Source organism: Cherax quadricarinatus, chromosome 24, assembly GCF_038502225.1.
Source record: "Cherax quadricarinatus isolate ZL_2023a chromosome 24, ASM3850222v1, whole genome shotgun sequence".
Lineage (NCBI taxonomy): Eukaryota > Metazoa > Arthropoda > Malacostraca > Decapoda > Parastacidae > Cherax > Cherax quadricarinatus.
This window is the reverse complement of record NC_091315.1, coordinates 41,055,792-41,080,096: the sequence shown is the minus strand read 5'-3', so window position 1 is coordinate 41,080,096 and position 24,305 is coordinate 41,055,792. Positions and strand designations below refer to the sequence as shown.

Sequence of the window (24,305 nt, the reverse complement as noted above, 5' to 3'; positions counted from 1 at the left end):
TCTCTTGCTACCCTCTACCCCCGTACTATCCCCTGCCCCGCTGTTTTCTGTAACCTACTGATCATCCCTCCTCCCTTCTGCCATCCAATACCCTCGCTTCCTTCCCTACCCTGCAGCGCTGTATAGCCCTTGTGGCTTAGCGCTTCTTTTTGATTATAATAATAATAATGTTCCCAGGACTCTCCTATATTACACTTGCCTTCCATTTTGAATTCATAATCACATAAAAATAGTTACTCAGTTTACTGGATAATAAAATATAACCAGGAATGATTGTTCATGGTTTACAGCATCCCAGTAATTGAATCAGATTATTTTAAAAACCCATAAAACAGTCTGGTGGGTGTAGGGGTAAAGCATTACCTGTCCACAAGCAAATTGGCAAAAAATAAAATGTCCGCTATGAGCTACTTCCCGTCCTGAAACCCATCAAAATCAGTAGTAGTTGTCTTCCATTCTATCAAATGATACCAAGCAACAGCCAATAAAACTATGAAGACCATCCTAGAATACTCAAATTCATTATTATATACCAAACACAGTTTTGTTTTCCCCCCATCATGCAATGCATGGGGCAGGATTATAATAATAATAATAATGTGCACACTCACTACACAGACCTATTCTTTCATATGTAGGCCAAAATTTACTGCTCACAGCTTATTTTAGTGAGCTGAGCTTATGACGTAGAACAATATCAGGGACCCCTGGCCTCAGTGATGTATTTCTTCCTAACACAGTGAAAGGGTTAATCCTCTCACACATCCCTACCTGCAGCATTATATGATCCCTTTGGGTTTATTGCTGAATTTGATTATTATTATTACTTGTAAGTAAAAAGGCAGTTACCAATGTAATGCATACCCCAACTCCATGTATTTTTTCTGTACAGTACATTTACATTTTAGTTAAAAGTTTGGGGTTTTTGCAGAGGCAGTTGAAACTAGATGTGTAGTGGTTAAAATGTTGTGGCTTACATAAGGAAGGCAAGGTGCCATGGCAACTTGCCACAGTCTTGAACCTTTATCTGCAAATCTTTTAACTTTTATTCTAGTTGATGAGGTACAGCATAAAATAAAGAAAAAAAATTATAAATAATTTTTATTATTTAAAACATTATTAACTACAATAACAGTTATAAATCAACTAGTGTACTAAATGTATTGAAATAGCTCAAATGGAGTGACAGGGTTCAAACCTACGTTGGAGGCCATCCCAATCGTTCTCGATAAATCTGGTTTCAGAAAATTCTTTCACTGTGTAGTGCAGCTGGCGAAGACACCAGACTGATAATTCTAGGACGACTGCCAGACATCAAGTTCGAACCCCATCACTCTTCCATTTGGAATACTGAAGTGGCTACTCTCAGTGTTCGGTAAATACACGAAATATCTCAAGCGAACATTACAGTTTTTATTTTGAATTGCCTTTCTTGTAACCAATAATTCCATTATATATATGATTAATTATGCAAGACTTTCATCACCATAACAGCTGCAAACTTAAAGCTTATTCAATACGTGTTGTTAGCGTGTATTGGTACTATCAACACAAGCAGCCATCAGTGCATGTTTCTTTGGCTAAGAAAATAAATATACTGTGAACAGTTTTAGTAACAAGTGCCTAGAATTACACAATACTGTACTCATAGGAATAAACATTCCAGCATACAGAAACTATATTAAACACTAAAATGCAGTTATCTATATTACACAGCATACGAAAATGAACGAAAATGCTAGCTAGCACCAAGTTGGCTTTGAATCCATGGCTCCCAGTATTTTACATATCTGCAAATAGCACCAAACCTGTATGGGTTATTCAAAGCTCCTGGATTGCTTAAACTCTACCATACTTGAAGTACAGGATTTAATGAGGACATTCGATATCCTAAAATAAATATTTTCCAAAAAAGCTACATAAGATTTGTAAGGATGGATTAACTATGTTTTGTTCCTTTCTTTGGAAAAGCCCATAGGAGTAAAACATTTATTAAAGCTGTACAGTTGAAGTGTAACAGTTTAGATAATGAATTTAACATATAACAACACAGACTATAATATATGGTGTAACCTAACATCTGTGTGTGTATTTTGTTTGGATTTGTAAAAGTTACAAGACAAAAAAAAAAAATTTAATCCTGAGTTCAGATCAGATGTCCTGAAATAAGAGGTGAGTGGTAGGTCCTGCAATCCCAGGTGCCATGATTTTGAAGAACTCTAGGTTTAATGCCCATTTGGTGTTAATGTTTTCACATCTTCAAAATAAAGAGATGAAGAACATGATTCACAGATATCTACACTAATGTTTTACAATATTAAAGCTGCTGTACATTGTATAAAATCATTTATTCACTGGCTTTACAAAAATACTGTTTTATCTGTATTGTAGTAGGAAAATGCTTAGGCACTGAGTGAATATATTTTACTTTGTACTAGAAAACCTGCTGTTTTCTTTCTTGATATTAATGCGCTAGTTAGGTCTTTAACAACTGACTTACAAATCATGATCGGACACACTTTGCTGCAGGTATTCAGAATAAAGCTTTTGCTGTGGGAGAAAAATAGAAAATATATCAATATACCATGTACATGCAGTTTTTTAATCACTGACCATCTCCCACCAAGATAAAGGGAACAAAAAAAAAAAAGAAGAAACTCATTCACCATCATTCACTCAATCACTGCCTTGCAGAAAGAATGCCAATACCACAATTTAGATAAATCTCCAACTAGAACATCCCCATTCCTCCTTCAAAGTGCATGCACTGCTCTCCCATCTCCAAGATTTGAGTCTGGCTAATGGATTTCCTTAAATCTCTTCATAAATGTTGCCTTGCTCACACTTCAACAGTAAATCAAGCATTAAAAACTACTTGTCTCTACTCCAATCTAACACAGGTGATATCACAATATGCAAAATAACCAATGTGAAAAAATAGTGAAATTCCAAGTGCTTTTGTGATTTCTCACATTATCATCAAGGAATTCCCCGATAACGAGAAATCTTAGTGCCTGGAATTTCACTGTCATGTCTAAGGGCAATGTATGGTATAAATATATTGCAGAGAATTCGTAGTGTAGAAATTAGGAGGTGTGGACTTACTGAGAGGGCTGAGGAGGGGTTGTTAATGTGGTTTGGTCATTTAGAGAGGATGGAGCAAAACAGGATGACTTGGAGGATGTATAAATCTGTAGTGGAGGTGAGGAGGGTAGGGGTCATCCTAGGAAAGGATGGAGGGAGGGGGTAAAAGAGGTTTTGTGTGCAAGGGGCTTGGACATAACAGCAGGCATATGTGAGTGTATTAAATAGGAGTGAATGGAGACAAAAGGCTTTTGGGACTCGATGGGTTGGAGTGTGAGCAAGGTAATATTTTGCGAAGAGATTCAGGGAAACCGGTTAGCCAGATTTGAGTCTAGGAGGTGGGAAGTATAATGCCTGCACTTTAAAGGAGGGGGTTTGGAATATTTGCTGTTTGGAATGACATCTGAGTGCCTCTGCAAAGACAATGATTATGTGTGAATGACGGTTAAAAGTGTTGAATGATGATGAAAGTGTTACTTCCTTTTTTGGGTCACCCTGCTTCAGTGGAAGACAGCCAACGTATTAAAAGAAATGCATAAATACAACATATATATATAATCATTTAAGGATTCAATACTGTACCAGATTTCACAGGTTAAAAAAAAAAAATACTATGCTCACCTTCTGAACTTTCACAAAGCTATTGACATATTCCCGCTTCTCAACGAGTATTTTCTTGGACCGACGTTGGAGAGTTGGCTTTGCTCGGTTTATGATGCGTGAGATGATGAGAAAGATTCCTGATAGAGCTAGTACTAAAGCCAAGATGACCATCTGGTTGTCTTCATCAATGTTCTCCCAAATAGCAGTTGTTGGAGCCTGTACAAAATAATATTTACATAAAAAATACAGTACAGACAGTAGATGGTCTGGGTGAGAATGTTGTAATGTCTGCTTACTTCAAGTAAGACTGCTATTGATTTAGTGATGGTGAATGTTTAGCTTGATTTGGATCACCATACTCTAGTGTGAAATATCTGTTGTAGACATAAAAATAAATAATTTTTTTTTTTAAACAAGTCGGTCGTCTCCCACCGAGGCAGGGTGACCCAAAAAGAAAAGAAAATACCCAAAAAGATAATACTTTCATCATCATTCAACACTTTCACTTCATTCATACATAATCACTGTCTTTGCAGAAGCACTCGGATACGACATTAGAAGTCCCTCCAAGCTGTCAATATCCCAGACCCCTCCTTTAAAGTGCAGGCATTGTACTTTCCATTTCCAGGACTCGAGCCCGGCTAAATCTATAATAACTGGTTTCCCTGAATCCCTTCACTAAATATTACCCTGCTCACACTCCAACAGCTCGTCAGGTCCCAAAAACCATTCGTCTCCATTTACTAACATCTAACACGCTTGTTGGAAGTCCAAGCCCCTCGCCCGCAAAACCTCCTTTACCCCCTCCTTCCAACCTTTTCGAGAATGACCCCTACCCCTCCTACTTTCCCCTACAGATTTGAACGATCTCCAAGTCATTCTGCTTTCATCCATTCTCTCTAAATGACCAAGCCCCCTCAACAACCCCTCTTCAGCCCTCTGACTAATGCTTTTAGTAACTCCACACCTCCTAATTTCCACACTGAATTCTCTGCATAACTTTTACACCACACATTGCCCTTAGACACGACATCTCCACTGCCTCCAGCCGCCTCCTCGCTGCAGCATTTACAACCCAAGCTTCACAGCCATATAAGGGTGCTGATACCACTATACAGTGGACCCCCAACATTCGATAAATCCAACATTCGATGCATTTTAACGCAAAAATTTTGCCTCGACATTCGATGGAAAACCCGACATTCGATACGATTCGTACGAGACGTGTGGCCTGAACTGCCCCGTGTGTGCCAGTGTTTACAAGTCAGCCAGTGTGCGCGCATCTAAGGATACATTCGGTACATCCCATATTATCCATATTATCACTGTTTTTGGTGCTTGTTTCTGCAAAATACGTCACCATGGGCCCCAAGAAAGCTTCTAGTGCCAACCCTGTGGTAAAAAGGGTGAGAATTAGTATATGGAAATTAAGAAAGATTTTGAAGGGTTTGGGGTTAACCCTGAGAAGCCTATGCCAGTTGTGGACTCCATTGTGCCTACTTAAAAAATTAAGGAAATGTGTGCAAATTGGGTTGAACTGCAAACCTTTATGGATGAAAATCACCCTAACACAGCTATTCCAAGCCGTGCTGGTGACTATTACAATGACAATGTTTTGGCCCATTTTAGACAAATCTTAAAGGAACGGCGACAGAGGTCCAGTGACTCTCAAGCTGGTCCTAGCGGCATTAAAAGAATAAGGGAAGTAACCCCGGAAAAGGACTTGCTACCTCAAGTCCTAATGGAAGGGGATTCCCCTTCTAAACAGTAACAACTTCGACACTCTCCCCTCCTCCCATCTCATCAATCATCACTAGATCTTCATTAAAGTTAAGTGTCAATTATTCTATTGTTATTGTTATTGTAATTGTAATTATTCTATTGCATTAAACTTAATATTTCATGTGGTAAATTTTTTTTTTTCATACTTTTGGGTGTCCTGCACGGATTAATTTGATTTCCATTATTTCTTATGGGGAAAATTAATTCAACTTTCGATATTTTCGACATTCGATAACTCTCAGGAATGGATTAGTATCGAATGTTGAGGGTCCACTGTACTTTTGTACATACCCTTCTTTGCCTCCATGGGTAACGTTTTTTTTGTATCCTCAGATACCTCAATGCACCACTCACCTTTTTTCCTTCATCAATTCTATGGTTAACCTCATCTTTCATACACCCATCCACTGACAAGTCAACTCCCAAATATCTGAAAATATTCACTTCTTCCATATTCCCTCTCTCCAATCTGATATCCAATTTTTCTTTATCTAAATCATTTGATACCTTCATCACCTTACTCTTATCTATGTTCACTTTCAACTTTCTACCTTTACACACCCTCTGAAACTCGTCCACTAACCTTTACATCTTTTCTTTAGAATTTCCCATAAGCACAGTATCATCAGCAAAAAGTAAATGTCAGCTCCCATTTTGTATTTGATTCCCCATAATTTAATCCCACCCCTCTCCCCAACACCCTAGCATTTACTTTTTACAACCCCATCTATAAATATATTAAACAACCATGGTGATATTCCACATCCCTGTCTAAGACCTACTTTTACCAGGAAGTAATCTCCCTCTCTCCTAGACACCCTAACCTGAGTCGCACTATCCTAATAAAAACTCTTTACAGCATTTAGTAGCTTACTTCCTATGCCATACACTTACAACATCTGCCACATTGCTCCCCTATCCACTATCATATGCCTTTTCTAAATCCATAAATGCAATGAAAACTTCCCTACCTTTATCTAAATACTGTTCACATACATGCTTCATATATATGTACAATTAAACCTAAATAGATGTTATTTTTTTTTTTATTATCACACTGGCCGATTCCCACCAAGGCAGGGTGGCCCGAAAAAGAAAAACTTTCACCATCATTCACTCCATCACTGTCTTGCCAGAAGGGTGCTTTACACTACAGTTTTTAAACTGCAACATTAACACGCCTCCTTCAGATTGCAGGCACTGTACTTCCCATCTCCAGGACTCAAGTCCGGCCTGCCGGTTTCCCTGAACCCCTTCATAAATGTTACTTTGCTCACACTCCAACAGCACGTCAAGTATTAAAAACCATTTGTCTCCATTCACTCCCATTAAACACGCTCACGCATGCCTGCTGGAAGTCCAAGCCCCTCGCACACAAAACCTCCTTTACCCCCTCCCTCCAACCTTTCCTAGATGTGTAACAAATTTATTTAGATCAAACAGAAATGGCCTAAGATAAGGTGTATTTGTTTGTTTTAGATAATTATATTTATGAAAGCCTAGGGAAAGTATGGATTTGTCAGTTAAAAACAGAGTAGGGGAGTTAGTAGATGGGGAGAGGGAGGTATTAGGTAGATGGCGAGAATATTTTGAGGAACTTTTAAATGTTGAGGAAGAAAGGGAGGCGGTAATTTCATGCACTGGCCAGGGAGGTATACCATCTTTTAGGAGTGAAGAAGAGCAGAATGTAAGTGTGGTGGAGGTACGCGAGGCATTACGTAGAATGAAAGGGGGTAAAGCAGCTGGAACTGATGGGATCATGACAGAAATGTATGAAAGAGGGGAAGGTACCTAGGGATTGGCAGAGAGCATGTATAGTCCCTTTATAGGAGTGAATGGAGACGAATGATACTTGGGACCTGACGATCTGTTGGAGTGTGAGCAGGGTAATATTTAGTGAAGGGATTCAGGGAAACCGGTTATTTTCATATAGTCGGACTTGAGTCCTGGAAATGGGAAGTACAATGCCTGCACTTTAAAGGAGGGGTTTGGGATATTGGCAGTTTGGAGGGATATGTAGTGTATCTTTATACGTATATGCTTCCAAGCTGTTGTATTCTGAGCACCTCTGCAAAAGCAGTGATAATGTGTGAGTGTGGTGAAAGTGTTGAATGATGGTGAAAGTGTTGAATGATGATGAAAGTATTTTCTTTTTGGGGATTTTCTTTCTTTTTTTGGGTCGCCCTGCCTCGGTGGGAGACAACCGACTTGTTAAAAAAAAAAAAATTATAAGATTACTAAAAAGAATAAGAAGAAAATTGTCAAAGTGGGAAGTCTGAATGTGCGTGGATGTTGTGCAGATGATAAGAAAGAGATGATTGTTGATGTTATGAATGAGAAGAAGCTGGATGTCCTGGCTTTAAGTGAAACAAAGCTGAAGGGGGTGGGAGAGTTTTCAGTGGAGAGGAATAAATGGGATTAGGTCAGGGGTTTCAAATAGAGTTAGAGCTAAAGAAGGAGTAGCAATAATGTTGAAGGATAAGCTATGGCAGGAAAAGAGGGACTATAAATGTATTAATTCAAGGATTATGTGGAGTAAAATAAAGATTGGATGTGAAAAGTGGGTTATAATAAGCGTGTATGCACCTGGAGAAGAGAGAAGTGAAGAGGAGAGAGAGAGATTTTGGGAAATGTTGAGTGAATGCATGGGGAGTTTTGAATCAAGTGAGAGAGTAATGGTGGTTGGGAATTTCAATGCTAAAGTGGGTAAAAGTGTTATGGAGGGAGTAGTAGGTAAATTTGGGGTGCCAGGGGTAAATGTAAATGGGGAGCCTTTAATTGAGCTATGTGTAGAAAGAGATTTGGTAATAAGTAATACATATTTTATGAAAAAGAGGATAAATAAATATACAAGGTATGATGTAGCACGTAATGAAAGTAGTTTATTAGATTATGTATTGGTGGATAAAAGGTTGATGGGTAGGCTCCAGGATGTACATGTTTATAGAGGGGCAACTGATATATCGGATCATTATTTAGTTGTAGCTACAGTTAGAGTAAGAGGTAGATGGGAAAAGAGGAAGGTGGCAACAACAAGTAAGAGGGAGGTGAAAGTGTATAAACTAAGGGAGGAGGAAGTTCGGGTGAGATATAAGCGACTATTGGCAGAAAGGTGGGCTAGTGCAAAGATGAGTAGTGGGGGGGGGTTTAGAGGGTTGGAATAGTTTTAAAAATGCAGTATTAGAATGTGGGGCAGAAGTGTGTGGTTATAGGAGGGTGGGGGAAGGAGGAAAGAGGAGTGATTGGTGGAATGATGAAGTAAAGGGTGTGATAAAAGAGAAAAAGGTAGCTTATGAGAGGTTTTTACAAAGCAGAAGTGTTATAAGAAGAGCAGAGTATATGGAGAGTAAAAGAAAGGTAAAGAGAGTGGTGAGAGAGTGCAAAAGGAGAGCAGATGATAGAATGGGAGAGGCACTGTCAAGAAATTTTAATGAAAATAAGAAAAAATTTTGGAGTGAGTTAAACAAGTTAAGAAAGCCTAGGGAAAGTATGGATTTGTCAGTTAAAAACAGAGTAGAGGAGTTAGTAGATGGGGAGATGGAGGTATTAGGTAGATGGCGAGAATATTTTGAGGAACTTTTAAATGTTAAGGAAGAAACAGAGGCAGTAATTTCATGCACTGGTCAGGGAGGTATACCATCTTTTAGGAGTGAAGAAGAGCAGAATGTAAGTGTGGGGGAGGTACGTGAGGCATTACGTAAAATGAAAGGGGGTAAAGCAGCTGGAACTGATGGGATCATGACAGAGATGTTAAAAGCAGGGGGGGATATAGTGTTGGAGTGGTTGGTACTTTTGTTTAATAAATGTATGAAAGAGGGGAAGGTACCTAGGGATTGGCAGAGAGCATGTATAGTCCCTTTATATAAAGGGAAAGGGGACAAAAGAGACTGTAAAAATTATAGAGGAATAAGTTTACTGAGTATACCAGGAAAAGTGTACGGTAGGGTTATAATTGAAAGAATTAGAGGTAAGACAGAATGTAGGATTGCGGATGAGCAAGGAGGTTTCAGAGTTGGTAGGGGATGTGTAGATCAAGTGTTTACATTGAAGCATATATGTGAACAGTATTTAGATAAAGGTAGGGAAGTTTTTATTGCATTTATGGATTTAGAAAAGGCATATGATAGAGTGGATAGAGGAGCAATGTGGCAGATGTTGCAAGTATATGGAATAGGTGGTAAGTTATAAAATGCTGTAGAGAGTTTTTATGAGGATAGTGAGGCTCAGGTTAGGGTGTGTAGAAGAGAGGGAGACTACTCCCCGGTACAAGTAGGTCTTAGACAGGGATGTGTAATGTCACCATGGTTGTTTAATATATTTATAGATGGGGTTGTAAAGGAAGTAAATGCTAGGGTGTTCGGGAGAGGGGTGGGATTAAATTTTGGGGAATCAAATTCAAAATGGGAATTGACACAGTTACTTTTTGCTGATAATACTGTGCTTATGGGAGATTCTAAAGAAAAAGGGTTGGAGAGAGGGGGTAAAGGAGGTTTTGTGGGCAAGGGGCTTGGACTTCCAGCAAGCGTGCGTGAGCGTGTTAGATAGGAGTGAATGGAGACGAATGGTACTTGGGACCTGACGATCTGTTGGAGTGTGAGCAGGGTAATATTTAGTGAAGGGATTCAGGGAAACCGGTTATTTTCATATAGTCGGACTTGAGTCCTGGAAATGGGAAGTACAATGCCTGCACTTTAAAGGAGGAGTTTGGGATATTGGCAGTTTGGAGGGATATGTTGTGTATCTTTATATGTGTATGCTTCTAAACTGTTGTATTCTGAGCACCTCTGCAAAAGCAGTGATAATGTGTGAGTGTGGTGAAAGTGTTGAATGATGATGAAAGTATTTTCTTTTTGGGGATTTTCTTTCTTTTTTGGGTCATCCTGCCTCGGTGGGAGACAGCCGGCTTGTTGAAAAAAAAAAAAAAAATTTATAAAGGCATATTGGAATGACCTTGCACAAAAATTTAAAGAAAATTGGTTTACAATGTATTCCAGAGAGCTTAATTCTCAAACCTGGTGTGTACTACTGAAGGTCAATAACTTGGCAAAAACCTTGTTTTTTAAATGCTAATATATTATTATTATTTTTATTATAATCAAAAAGAAGCGCTAAGCCACAAGGGCTATACAGCGCTGCAGGGTAGGGAAGAAAGCGAGGGTATTGGATGGCAGAAGGGAGGAGGGATGATCAGTAGGTTACAGAAAACAGCGGGGCAGGGGATAGTATGCGGGTAGAGGGTAGCAAGAGATTGAAGTAGAAAGGTCTGAAGGTATCAGAATTTGTGAAGTCAGTTAGTTGTTGTCAAAAAGTCAATGAGAGAGTCAGGATGAAAGGTGGGTCCATCAGCGAGAAGGGAAGGTAAAGAGAGAGCAGCGGAGCGAAGACGACGACGGAGGAAAATTCTGCGTGCTCGTTGATAAAGTGGGCAGTCCAACAGAATGTGGCTGACTGATAATGGAACTTGGCAATTCTCACAGAGAGGAGCAGGGCGCCTCTCCATGAAATACCCATGAGTAAGACGAGTATGGCCAATGCGAAGACGGGAGAGAGTAGTCTCCCAACCTCGACACTGGTGATAAGAAGACGGCCAGTAACCTATACTCGGTTTAATAGATTGAAGTTTGTTGCTGAGCATAGTAGAACAACGTTGTTGCCAACGGGTGTGAAGGTGGGAAGATATTGCAGCAAAATAGTCCGTAAATGGAATACCTCTACATGAAACTGGTAGGTCATGTACTGCTGACCGCACAGCAGTGTCTGCCTGTTCATTGCCCTGTACGTCAACATGACCAGGGACCCAACAAAAAACAATATCTTTATGCTTGGTAAAGATGCAGCGTAGCCAAAGTTGGATACGGAGGACTAAGGGGTGAGGTGTATCAAATTTCTGTATAGCCTGTAAAGCACTAAGGGAGTCTGAGACAACCACAAATGATGACACAGGCATAGATGCAATACAGATAAGTGCTGTAAGGATGGCATACAATTCAGCAGTAAAAATACTAGCCGAAGATAGTAAATGCCCTTGTACGACGCTGTCCGGAAACAATGCTGCGAATCCTACGCCGTCTGAAGACTTAGAGCCATCTGTGTACACAGCAATGGCATGAGAATGAGAGTGAAAGTGGTCAAGAAAAAGAGAGCGGGAAGCGACCGTAGACAGTTGGGCTTTCGAGCAAGGGAGAGAGAAAGAACAGACTCGAACAGCTGGAACTTCCCAGGGGGGTAGGGAAAAGTGAGATGCTACATGCACATAGAAAGGTGGTAATTGAAGAGAAGACAAGAGCGAATGAAGGCGAAGAGAGAAGGGACGGAGTAAACAGGGGCGGCGAACAAATAAAGAATGTCTACTAATATCAGTGACCATTCTATAAATGGAAGGATTGCGGAGATCATGAGAGCGTACATAGTAGCGAAGGCAATGGGCATCACGGCGATCAGATAAGGATGAAACGTTCGCTTCTGCATAGAGGCTCTCGACAGGGGAAGAGCGAAAAGCACAAAGGCATAAACGTAATCCTTGGTGATGAATGGGGTTAAGGCTAGAGAGAGTAGCAGGAGATGCCGCTGAATAGATCTGGTCACCATAATCAAGTTTCGATAAAATAAGGGTGGAATGTAGGCGAAGGAGGGTTCGACGATCAGCTCCCCATGAAAGATGAGCAAGGGTTTTAAGAAGGTTCAGCCGGCTGTGACAAGTTGCCTTCAGAGAGGTACTGTGAGGTTTCCAGGATAACCTGCGATCAAAGAGGAGGCCCAGAAACTTGACTGTATCACGTTCAGGGATACGGGAGCCATAGAGGTACAAAGGATGATCGGAGATGACAGAGCGTCTAGTGAAAGTAATTTGGTGGGTTTTAGTGCTGGAAAATTTAAACCCACGTGTGGTGGCCCAATTGGAAACACGGTCGACTGCATGCTGGAGAGAAACTGTAATAAGGTGACAGTCAGCGCCTCCACAGGCAATAGCGAAGTCATCAACATAGAGTGATGACCAAATATTTGATGGAAGACTAAAGGCCAAATCATTAATAGCAAGGAGAAAAAGTGTTGTGCTCAGAACACATCCCTGGGGGACACCTTCAGCTTGGATCAAGTCCGGGGAGAGCACATTATTAACCCGAACACAGAAATGCCTGTCAGTTAAAAAGTTCTTAAGGAAGGATGGTAGATTGCCTCGAAGGCCTAAGAGTGGGCTTGGGCTAAAATATTATACAGTAGACCCCCGGTTAACGATATTTTTTCACTCCAGAAGTATGTTCAGGTGCCAGTACTGACCGAATTTGTTCCCAAAAGAAATAATGTGAAGTAGATTAGTCCATTTCAGACCCCCAAACATACACGTATAAACGCACTTACATAAATACACTTACATAATTGGTCGCATTCGGAGGTAATCGTTATGCGGGGGTCCACTGTACCTCCAAGTTGTGTCATATGCCTTCTCAAGGTCAAAAAATATGGCAATAACTGAGTGGTTATTCGCAAACGCATTACGAACATACGTATCCAAGCGTAGTAAGGGGTCTATGGTAGAACGTCCCTTACGAAAGCCATATTGACGAGTGGAGAGACTGTTGTGTGTCTCTAAATACCACACTAAACGTCTATTTACTAGGCGTTCCATCACTTTGCAAACTGCACTGGTAAGAGCAATGGGACGATAGTGGGAGGTTTCATGTCCCGTAGTGCCTGGTTTGCGGAAAGGGAGAACAATGGCAGATTTCCACAGCTGTGGAAGAACTCCTTGTGACCAAATAAGATTGTAAAGGCATAATAGGACTGCAAGGGCTGACTGATGTAAATGTTGTAGCATACGAATATGAATGTCGTCGGGCCCAGCTGCCAATGATCGGCAAGCTGAGAGTGTTGCCTCCAGTTCTTGAAGTGTAAAAGGCACATTATACTGTTCTTCTCTGAGAAGAAGAGTCCAAGGGTGCTAACTCTCTGGCAGACTTTGAGGAAAGAAATGAGGGGCATAGATGGAGTCCCTGAGAAATACGGACCAGATGATTGCCAATTTCATTGGCAACATCTAGTGGGTTTGCTATATCAACACCGGCAACCCTCAGAACAGTAGCCGGGTCAGGAGAATATTTACCACTCAGTTTTCGTACTTTTTTCCAGACTGCACTCATAGAGAAAGCAGAGGTGATGGTGGAGACATAATCTCGCCAGCAAGTGTGTTTAGCGTCACGGATGACACGGCGAGCGATCGCATGCTTCTGCTTAAAATCAAGAAGTCTCTCTGTGGTTCTATTGTACCAGTACCTGCCCCATGCAGCGCGTTTCAAACGTACTGCACGAGTACAAGCAGGAGACCACCAAGGCACGCATTTCTGAGAATGCCTGCCCGAAGTTTGGGGTATAGAATGAGAAACTGCGGTTAAAACGGAGGACGAGAAGAGGTGTAAAAGCTCATCGATGGAGGACGAAGAAGGAACCTCTCTAAAAACAGTTAGGTGTGAGTAAAGGTTCCAATTTGCCTGATCAAATTGCCAGCGTGGGATGCAAAGAGGTGGTGAATATGAAGGGGAAGTAAGAATGATTGGGAAATGATCGCTGTCATGTAAGTCCGGAAGAACAGACCAAGTGAAGTCTAATGCGGCGGAGGAAGAGCAGACTGAGAGATCGATGCAAGAGAGAGAGTGAGTCCGAGGATCAAAATGGGTGTGAGTACCTGTATTTAAAACATGGAGGGGGTGGGTGGCAAGAAAAGCCTCTAACTGAATGCCACGGGAATCACAGTGAGACCCCCCCCAGAGGAAATGGTGGGCATTAAAATCACCAAGTAACAGAATTGGTGGTGGTAATGACGAAACAAGAAAGGCAATATCCGGAATAGATAATGCCCGAAAAGGAGAGAGATATAAAGAACAGAGCGTATACCACCTATGCAAGTGGATACGGGCTGCTGTGTAATGCACCGAAGTACAAACAAATAGGTGATGGTACGGAATATCAGTGCATAGAAGAAGGGCACTTTCATTAAAGGTCCCATCAGGAAAAGGATCTGAAGAATACAATAAATTATAGCCTGAGATGGGAGAGATAACAGCAGAGTGTAATTTTGGTTCCTGTAAGCAAACACCAACAGGGGAAAACTGGGAGAGTAACATCTGAAGCTCACCCCGATTACCCCTGAGGCCACGTATATTCCACTGTAAATAGGCCATGATTTGCAATGATAAAGGTACCTGAAATCCGCAGGTAAGGGTTCCTACGGACTAGAGGGGTTAGAAAAGTCCACATGCGGAGGCAGTGGAAAACGTTCAAGCAGCGAAGGAACGGTGCACTGTGAAGAAAGGAGTTGCGCAGATGGAGTAGAGGAGAGAGAAGGAGCGGAGGGTGGATCAGTGTCCATTGATGGTTTGGTCTCTGCAACATATTCAGAGATTGCTTCAAGTGTTTCAGAATTCAGAGACGTCGTATGGGAGACAATATTGGAAATGGTAGGGGGAGGATGAGTAAAGATTGGAACTGTAATGGACTGTACCAAGGTAGGGGGGAGGCGAAAGGGTGGAGGGAACTGGAGAAGCGTGGAAGGGGACAGAAGAGGCAGAAACCTGGGAGGTGGGAGAAGAGGAAGAAACTTGGCAGGGAACAGGGGAGGAAGGTACAGTACGAGGAGGAGGGTGAACATCTACACTTGTAACAGAGCCAGTGAGAGGGGGAGAACCAGGTACAGAGACAGGGAAGGGAAAATGAGGTGGAAGATGGGTAGGAGGTGTTAATGGACCTTTTTTTGACTTTTGAGAAGTAGAGGGACGATTGGGAGGAGGTGTCATACGAGATCTCGTCGCTACTGAGGCTTGTGAGAGAGAACATGAAGAAGCGAGATCAGACCGAGACGTTGAAGTAGGGACGTCTGAGCCGAGGACAGCAAAAGAATTAGCTACAGGAGTGACTATGGGAGAGGTAACCACAGAGGTGGGTGCAGAAGATGGGATACCAGAAGTGGGGGGACGTTTTGAAACACGGGAATAAGAAACACGAGGTAGTCTCCCTTGGAGGCGGAGATGAGAAACTGCCACGGCATAAGGGAGACCTTCTGCCTCTTTGAGGTAATGGATTTCCCGCTTGTTTAAGTAAACTTGACAACGGCGAGAGTACAAAGGGTGAGCCTCATGACAATTAAGGCAAGAGGGAGGTCGACTGCAAGACGTATTAGAATGGTCATCGGCACCACAGACTGGGCATTCGGCGATAGATCTGCAATATTTCGCTGGATGGCCAAATCGCCAGCAATTTCTACACTGTTGCGGTGTAGGGATCACCTTTCGAACTTGTAACCGATGTCCTGCTACATAAACTGAGGATAGGAGTTCACGGCTGTCAAAAGTTAAACGAGCCACATTGCTAGGGTATCGTCTCTGCCCGCGGGCAGGAAGAACGTAAGTGTCTACCTTGAGGATTGGGAGATCTTGGAGTTCCAGCTGTTCAAGAATGTCAGTGCCACATGTCTGGAAATTTTGTTGAACTATGGTATGGGGCAGAATGACGGTACCACTACAAGAATTGAGGGAATGATGCTTTTCAATAGTTACAGGAACAGTATCGATATGGTAAAGACGAGAAAGCTCATGAGCCTGGGTAGCATTCTGTACGGTGATGATGCGCGTACCGCTCTTAAGAGCATGAAAAGAAATATCTTTACCAACATGGCATAGGAGTGCCTTGCCAATACTGTGGTCAGAAAGATAGGCAGTAGAGGAAGTCGGTCGTAAAGTGAAGAATTTAGTCCATTGTGCAGTCTGAAACTGAGCGAGGAAAGGTAGTGAAGGACGTGTCAATCTTTTCTGAGAAGAACGAGAAGGTGGAGAAGTATCATCAGCAGGTAATTGTCATTGGCATTTAGGCGTGGGACCAGAGTTGGTCCGACGTGGAACGGGCCGGCGATTCGAAAATTGCAGCAGCGTAGAGGGAGAGGCCGGAAGCATAGTCAGGAGAGCGAAGGTCAGATAAATCGAAGGAGTCAGTCGAGGCCTCAGTACCTGAAGCGGGTGAGGAAACAGCACCGGCAAGAGGTACAGAGGCATGAGGAGTGTCCGAAGAGTGGTCCAAAGACGAGGCGGGGTCAGAACGGGGTGCGGTATCAAGAAGGGGCCCGGGGGTAGCAGGTTCATGGACTAGGGCTGCCATGGTTAGGTTACTTCTTTCTTTTTGTTTTTAAGAAAAAAAAAAAGAAAAGAAAAGAAAATAAAAATAAAAAAAAGAATAAAAAAAAGGGGGGACCAGGGAGGGATAGTTCCTAGGAGGAATGAAAGGGCCAGAAATCTCCCTCCGTGCCCAAGAGGACCTCAGCACCGCAAGTAGCGCAGATGCAGCATGGAACCCGTGCCATACCCTACCCATCATGCCAGTAAACCGGCAATCCGGGACAGCAACCTCACATCTGCTGAGCTACCTCGGTGGACAAAAGAGAGGGCAGCCGGAAATCCGCCACAAAGCATACCTCCTTCGGCCACCACCCTCGGAATTCGAAAGGTGGCTTCCAGAGATACACCCGTCGCCCGAGAGACACCCAAAGCCACCCTCCGGGATACCGGAGAGGGATCAGGACATCCCCAGGCAATCCAGATTCCACGGCAAACTACTCCACCGCCAAGAACCTCAACGGAATGGGATGAACCCCAGTACCCTTTCCCCTACCTAGGAACTAGTGTGCCTGTGGGAAAAAAAAAAAAAAAGGCCAAAAAGGAAGGGCAAAAGGGAGGGGTGGGGAGGAGGAGGAGGAAAGGAAAAAGGGGAGGATGGGATAGGGAACGGGGGATTGGGGGGTAATTAGGTTCGGTCTGAGGAAGTAGACCGACAGGTCTAATTCCTCAGACCAAGAGCCTCTTCACCACGCCAAGGAGCCCCCCTTGAAGAGGAAATGCTAATATAAAAGTGATTTTTTTGGGGTCGAGGGCTGCTGCTCTTGATACTGGTGGACAATGGCTTACTACATTAAATTAATGTGTACAGTACAGTACAGTATTGGTATATAAAGCTGATAACTTATTCTATATTATTCATTTTTGTTGCTTAACTAATTAACAAATACAAACCATAAAGGAAGAAATAGCATTAGCAAAATTCTCTCCAGCCAGACTGTTTACAAGTTCCCGTGGAGCTGTTGACACAAGTATCTGCACAATTAGTGCTACAGGAAGCAAAAACCCAACTGATGAGAGAGCCAAGCCTTTCATCTGAAAAAAAAAAAAAAATCATTGAATACTTTGATTATATCAAACTTTTTTCTAAAGTGATTATTGATGAAAAAATATATTAATGTTTAGCACAATCTTTCCTAGAGCAAAACTTTTAATCCAATATGACCAAGGGTTATATATTGGTGGCATAGTGCCTCCAAATTCATAGTGCCTCCAAATTTGCCACAAGCTGCAAATTTAGGCCTAGATATGAGAGAATGGGTGTGCACAGTATACAAAAAATCCAGCATCATTAAGAGCATGATGGGAAAGCTGCCCTCTAAGCCTGCTAACTATGACTTGCAGATGTGAATCCCTCACTACTACTACAATTAACCATTTACTGTTCCTTAAGGGTGTTAACACTGAGGACAGTTATTATGATGTGGGGTTCCATGGTCTGAGATGAAAGCGAGTGAAGATGACACCAAGAATGCCAATAAATACCATTCCAAGCCCAGCCAAACCACAGGTTACAACTCCAATCCAATAAATTTCATCTCATCTGAAACCTGGTCCCGTTATCACAATCACTACTTAGCACTAAGTCCGCCAACTGGAAAAAAAAAAAAGCTCAGAAGAGACGTGTGTGCTTACACCACGAGAAGACCTCGACAATGCAGATACAGGATATACCTGCAAGTCCTGTGGGACACCATTGTGCCTTAGTCCCTATTTTGAATGATTTCACACTACAACTCTAACAACACACAGAGCATGTGTACACAATGTATACATGTTCAAAACAGTAAAAAACTGACACCTATAAAAACGTTCTAAGGTTTGGCGAGTATACATGTAAACTATATCATGGAATTTTTGCGTGAAAAAATTTGAGTGCAAAAACACTGGATAACAACCAGTGTCCTCTTCTAGCGTTTATAACTGGTAAAAATATATATACAAAATTAGAAAATGCAAAAAAGAAAACATTGGGTGTCAAGCAGAAGGACCTGCTGTTGCCATCAAGTGCTCCACAATTTCAAATTTGCACCCTTATAAGGTATTGAACCACTTTCATTATTTGTGGTTCCATTATGTTTAGAAAATTATGCTCTTATTTTTTTTTTTTTAAAGTGACACAGAAGGTACATTTAATTTCAGGGTCTTTAACAGTTAAGGGTCAACATGCTTTAGTTTCAAACCCACATGACAGGGTGAGTGGGTCATTTATATAATAAAAACCTATAACAGCAGATTTTCCAACAATTAAATAAAAATATGACAGGACTGTAGTAGCTCCCTGGGCAGTTGCTCTATGCCAACTCACTTTGTGCTTTTTTTCAATTACCCTACAATACATTCTTGATAATCAGGTCTCTGTGCAAATCCCTTTCTTATAAGAAGGCCTACATATAAAATCTTCAGCAAACATTTCAAATATTCTTGTGCATTTAACACTGCTTTAGAAATACTTTAAAGCACATACTGATGAATTTCAACTGAATGTTTAGTTATTATGCAAGTTGATATACATTTGATCAGAACATCTAAAACATTACCTTAGCACGGAAATTGTATGCTCTAGCTCTATTATCCGCTTCAACTGCCTCATCAACAAGAGTTGAAATCTGCTCACAGTCACGTTCCAACTGGTTTAATGTAGTTTGAATTGTTTGATTGATAGTCTTTTCTATATCTTTACAAACATCCTCAATCTGGTTCACACATCGAGTGGGCTGCCAAAAAAAAAAAAATGATTTCATCAGTTTTATTTTCAGGTAATTCTGGCTGATAAGTCATATATCATTTTGTATTAAAAGATCAAGAGGTACAAGAAACAAAATGCTCACCTTATTTGGATTTGGTATATAAATAGTCGGCATGTCAAAGCCAGTCTTGTTAAGACCGGGGCGTTTGCATAGTTCCTGTACAATTTGCATCATTACCCTGTTAGAGGCAAAACATTGAACAGTTGTTAGTTTTTTGAATAACAAATCCTATACAGTGAACCCTCGATATAATGGGCTAATAAGGGGATTGTCTGTTAAATCAGAATGGTAATAAATAAAAAAAAAATGATCAAACTGGCCCATACCCCACCAAGGCTGGATGATCTAAAAAGAAAACCGAGAGTTTCTCTTTTTAAATTTAGTAATGTATACAAGAGAAGGGGTTACTAGCCCCTTGCTCCCGGCATTTCAGTAGCCTCTTACTCCACCTAATACAACTTGTAACGTGCACAATTTACAGATATACTGCAATAAACATTGAAAATAATGAGAGCTAAAAGTACAATTTACACTGTATTTTTGACAATTTTAAAAGGCCTTTATTTTTTTTTTTTTTCCAACAAGATGGCTGCCTCCCACCAAGGCAGGGTGATGCAAAAAAGAAAGAAAACCTTTTACCATCATTCACACAGAGGCACCCAGATATGACAGTTTAAATGTCACTCCAAACAGCCAATATCCCAGACCCCTCCTTTAGAGTGCAGGCATTGTACTTCCCACCTCCAGGACTCAAGTCTGGCTAAGTGGTTTCCCTGAATCCCTTCACCACAAAATATTACCCTGCTCACACTCCAACAGTTTGTCAGGTCTCAAAAACCATTCATCTCCATTCACTCCCTTGGCCTGGCTGGCAAAGCTTTTGCTTTATACACTGAGTGCCAGGGTTTGATTCCTGGCAGGGGTGGAAACATTGGATGTATTTCCTTGCAAATTTTGTCCTGTTCACACAGCAAGCAAGTAGGTACCTGGGTGTTAGTCGACTGGTATGGGTCACATTCTGGGGGGACAAGATTGAGGACCCATATGGAAATAAGACAGACAGTCCCTCAATGAAGCACTGCCTTTCTTGGGTTATCCTTGGTAGTTAACCTTCTGGGGTTAAAAAATCTGATCAAAATCTTATCTTAACATGCTCACACATGCCTGCGGCATGTCTAAGTCCCTTGCACACAAAACCTTTTACCCCCTCCCTCCATCCTTTCCTAAGATAACCCTTACCCTCTTCCCCTTTATATCAAGGATTAATTGATAATTTCAAACCACAAGTGTAAGTGACATGCTATAGAACTCTTTTTTTTTTAAAGACGAATCCATTTAAGAGTTGTTTGATAATCTGCTTTTCTAAATACTGAAAGTTATGATGAGCATGTGCAGTATGACTTACCTCTGTCTGTCACTCTCATGACCAGCTTCATCAGCTTTGGATAAGTAGAAGCGGATTCGATCTGGGTGAGTTTCATTTAGTTGCTCAACAATATTCAGAGTTCGTTTGCATAGTGCTTGCCCAATTGGGTCAAAGAAGACAAAAATCAGATCACACAAGTCACCTGATGGGAGAGGTGTTTCATATTAAAATATGATACATGGTAACAAAAATAAACAAACTTTATAATATTATGCAGTTCTATTATAGTAATATCACTATACAGTTTTACATAACTGTAAGTATCTGTAACAATGATTGTGTGCACCATCCAACAGAATATACACAGCCAATGAGTGAAGCATATGGGCAGGACCAAAGACACATGTACAGGTAAAGCTTTCATTGAATGTTTCACTCTGGGCATAGTGTTGAGAGTGAAATGTTATTAAATAAAAGAGACACTCTCCATGTGTCCAAGTCACTCATTCTCCACTTTTGCCTAAGTTATGTGTATGGACAGGACTCGACTCATCCAGTCACTTGATAGCATATGTATACAGTATTTACCAATCCTTAGAAAATAACAGACTTTTGATACTGATAAGTCATATTAGTACAATATTTACTTCATTGTCACTTTATTCCTAAAAAATCACTACACTCTACTCATGACTATATTGAATTACCTATTCTTTTAACCCTTAAACTGTCCAAATGTAGGTCTACATTTCCACGCATAGCGCTCCGAACGTAGATCTATGTTTTTTTTACATACGAAACAATGTAAAATCAAACTACGCATGCGAACGTAGATCTATGTTTGAACAGTTTAACCCTTTCAGGGTCAAGAGACCCTCTCCTAAACTTGTTCTCAGGGTCGAAAATTTTTCGGGGGGGAAAAAAAAATCTATAGAGAATCTTTTCCCAATCATAATGACACCAAAAGTATGAAATTTGATGGAAAACTTATGGAATTATGCTCTTGTGAAGTTAGCAGTCTCGACGATGTTTATGCATCAGTGATTTTGCCCGAGCCCTATTTTCGGCCAATTCCAATGCACCAGTCAACAAAAATCATAGCTATTTCGTTAGAACTCAATTTGTTCTATCGAATGAGTATAAGGAACCAGCCAATTATCGATTTCAACTATCCAATAAAGTGGTCAGAAGTTGACAATTTCACACATATTTCAAAAGATGCCAATTTCAAAATAGGGTCCAGAATAAACAAAACAGACATTCCTGGCACTAAAATAGCATTTTCTCTGTTCATTAGTCACATTTCCAGGCCCCTCTTACATTTCTTTTGCTTTTCACTTTGAACTTTTATTCCCACAAAAAATAGAAGATTTACTGTTATGCAGACTACTGCATTAGTGTAAAAATTGTATAAATAATATCAGCACACTTGTGAAAGAATATTAGACTCACCAGTTGACATGTATTGGACACGTGGCATGATTTGTTTGCTTGTGAACATTGGCAAAAATCTAACATTTCTGCTACCATAAGCCCAATTTCAAGGTACTTTTCATTGTGAAACCAATTAAATCATCTCAATTTCTGTAATATGTCTTTCATTCTATAAAATGATACCAAGAAAACGAGAATACAACCATAAATACCATACGAAAATACACTGCAAAGTCGCTGTTTTAAACAAAAAACATGGTCAGAGTTATTTTCTCTCGTTATGCACTGTGTGCTACAGGATTTTTTTTATACTGTGCACACTGACCAAGCAGACCCATTCTTTCATATGTAGGCCTACCAGCTTTCTCTTGCTAGATTTGAAGGTGCTAGAATATGTGTGTACTAGTATGGCACCAACCCTGGCGTGCAAGCCGTACTAATATGACACCGACCCTGAAAGGGTTAAGGGTTAAATACTGTACAGTAACAAATTTTACAGTGCAGTTTAACTTCAAATATGTACTACTTTTACAACTCTTAGGTTATGCTACGGTACATTACCTTTTTAACAGCAGAACCAATATATTTGTGATATGGCTAATTTATTTTTTAACACATCTGTCATTTCCCACCAAGGTAGAGCTACCCAAAACAAAGGAAACATGTTCATCATTCATTCCATAGCTGTCTTGCCAAATGACAACAGAATTAGTTTACAAAAGAATTAATTTTATTAACCCATGCAAGTCTGCTTCTATTTATGCCCATCACCACTCGTGTATTTGTCCAACCTACACTCAACGTATTCCAATATATCTGCAATTAAATTACATTATAATCAAAATTAAGCACTAAATGCACTAGGGTCAATTAATTTACAGAATATATCTGAACTAATTTTAAACTTTCTAAACATACAATAATACAGTTATGAAAATATGCACTTTATTATAATATTTTAAATCAATAATCATCAGTGCTGTGCTACTAAGACAGATCCTTGACTTAACAAATGCCCAAGTTATGAACTGCACTTACAAATAAGGTCCACAATTTTTTTTTTATACACACTTGTCATCTTCCACTGAGTCAGAGTGACCCACCCCTCAAAAAAAAAAAAAAAATCACCATCATTCAGTCAATGACTGTCTGCCAGAAGTGTAACATCACAGTTCAGATGACCCTTCAAGTTACAACATCTTAACATCTTCACTCAACTGTTAAAGACTGCAGGCACAGTACTGCCCTCCTCCAGAACTAAAGTGCAGTTCACATACCAACATCATGTCCAACCATAAAAATTGCAGTACCTGTCTCCACTTACTTGGATCTAACACACTCATACAAGCCCAATGGATGCTAAATTTAGCCCATGGCACTTAAAAATCTTCATTAGCCCCTCCCTTCAACTATTTCTGAGAGGACCCCCATCCCTCCTCCTAATGAGAAGATTTTGTACAAGATAACAGGTTCAGGGTTACAGAAGTAGAAGTTGAAGCACTGGGAATGAAATTCATTTATAAGCTAAGGAGTCCTGTATTCATTACTTACCAAGCCACAGCATTGCCTGGTTGACATCAAATGGGTACTTCATGTCACCATCTACAAGACCTGGAGTGTCAATAAATGTTACCAAGCTAAACTTCTTCTGCTTTGAAGTGCTAATCTCAGTGTTCAGGTAATCCACAACACCTGTTGAAAAGTTGACAAGGAATAACAGTTAAGAAATTTTAACATTAAAAAAAAAAAAGAATCGATTAATGATCACAATTAAATGAAAAATAATTTACTCCAAAATTAGATGATTTACACAGGTATATAGTAAGCATAGTACTTTGGGTAAAATTAAAACTAATATATATTAAAAAATCAATGCCTATATGTACTATTTTTTTTAATATAATATAGAGAGAACTCTGACTACTAACTTCACATCCTATATTTCCTTAACATCTCTCATCAAACAGTGTATAGAACTGTATTATAATTACTCTCAATACTATTTTAGAGAGAATGGAGCGAAACAGAATGACTTCAAGAGTGTATCAGTCTGTAGTGGAAGGAAGGCGGGGTAGGGGTCGGCCTAGGAAGGGTTGGAGGGAGGGGGTAAAGGAGGTTTTGTGTGCGAGG

At 40.6% G+C, this 24,305-nt stretch overlaps 1 protein-coding gene across 1 annotated transcript in view; it reads right to left on the bottom strand.

Annotated features, from left to right (window-relative positions):
• Positions 1–1,086: 1,086 nt before the first annotated feature.
• The window catches only part of LOC128690976 (uncharacterized), a gene marked incomplete in the record, with an annotated part of 60,054 nt that continues 36,835 nt past the window's right edge, over positions 1,087–24,305 (bottom strand). The window contains 7 exon segments of the mRNA XM_070088411.1: positions 1,087–2,550; positions 3,706–3,903; positions 17,520–17,660; positions 19,166–19,342; positions 19,457–19,553; positions 20,781–20,943; positions 23,727–23,867. Coding sequence (XP_069944512.1) covers positions 2,497–2,550; positions 3,706–3,903; positions 17,520–17,660; positions 19,166–19,342; positions 19,457–19,553; positions 20,781–20,943; positions 23,727–23,867 — 971 coding nt within the window.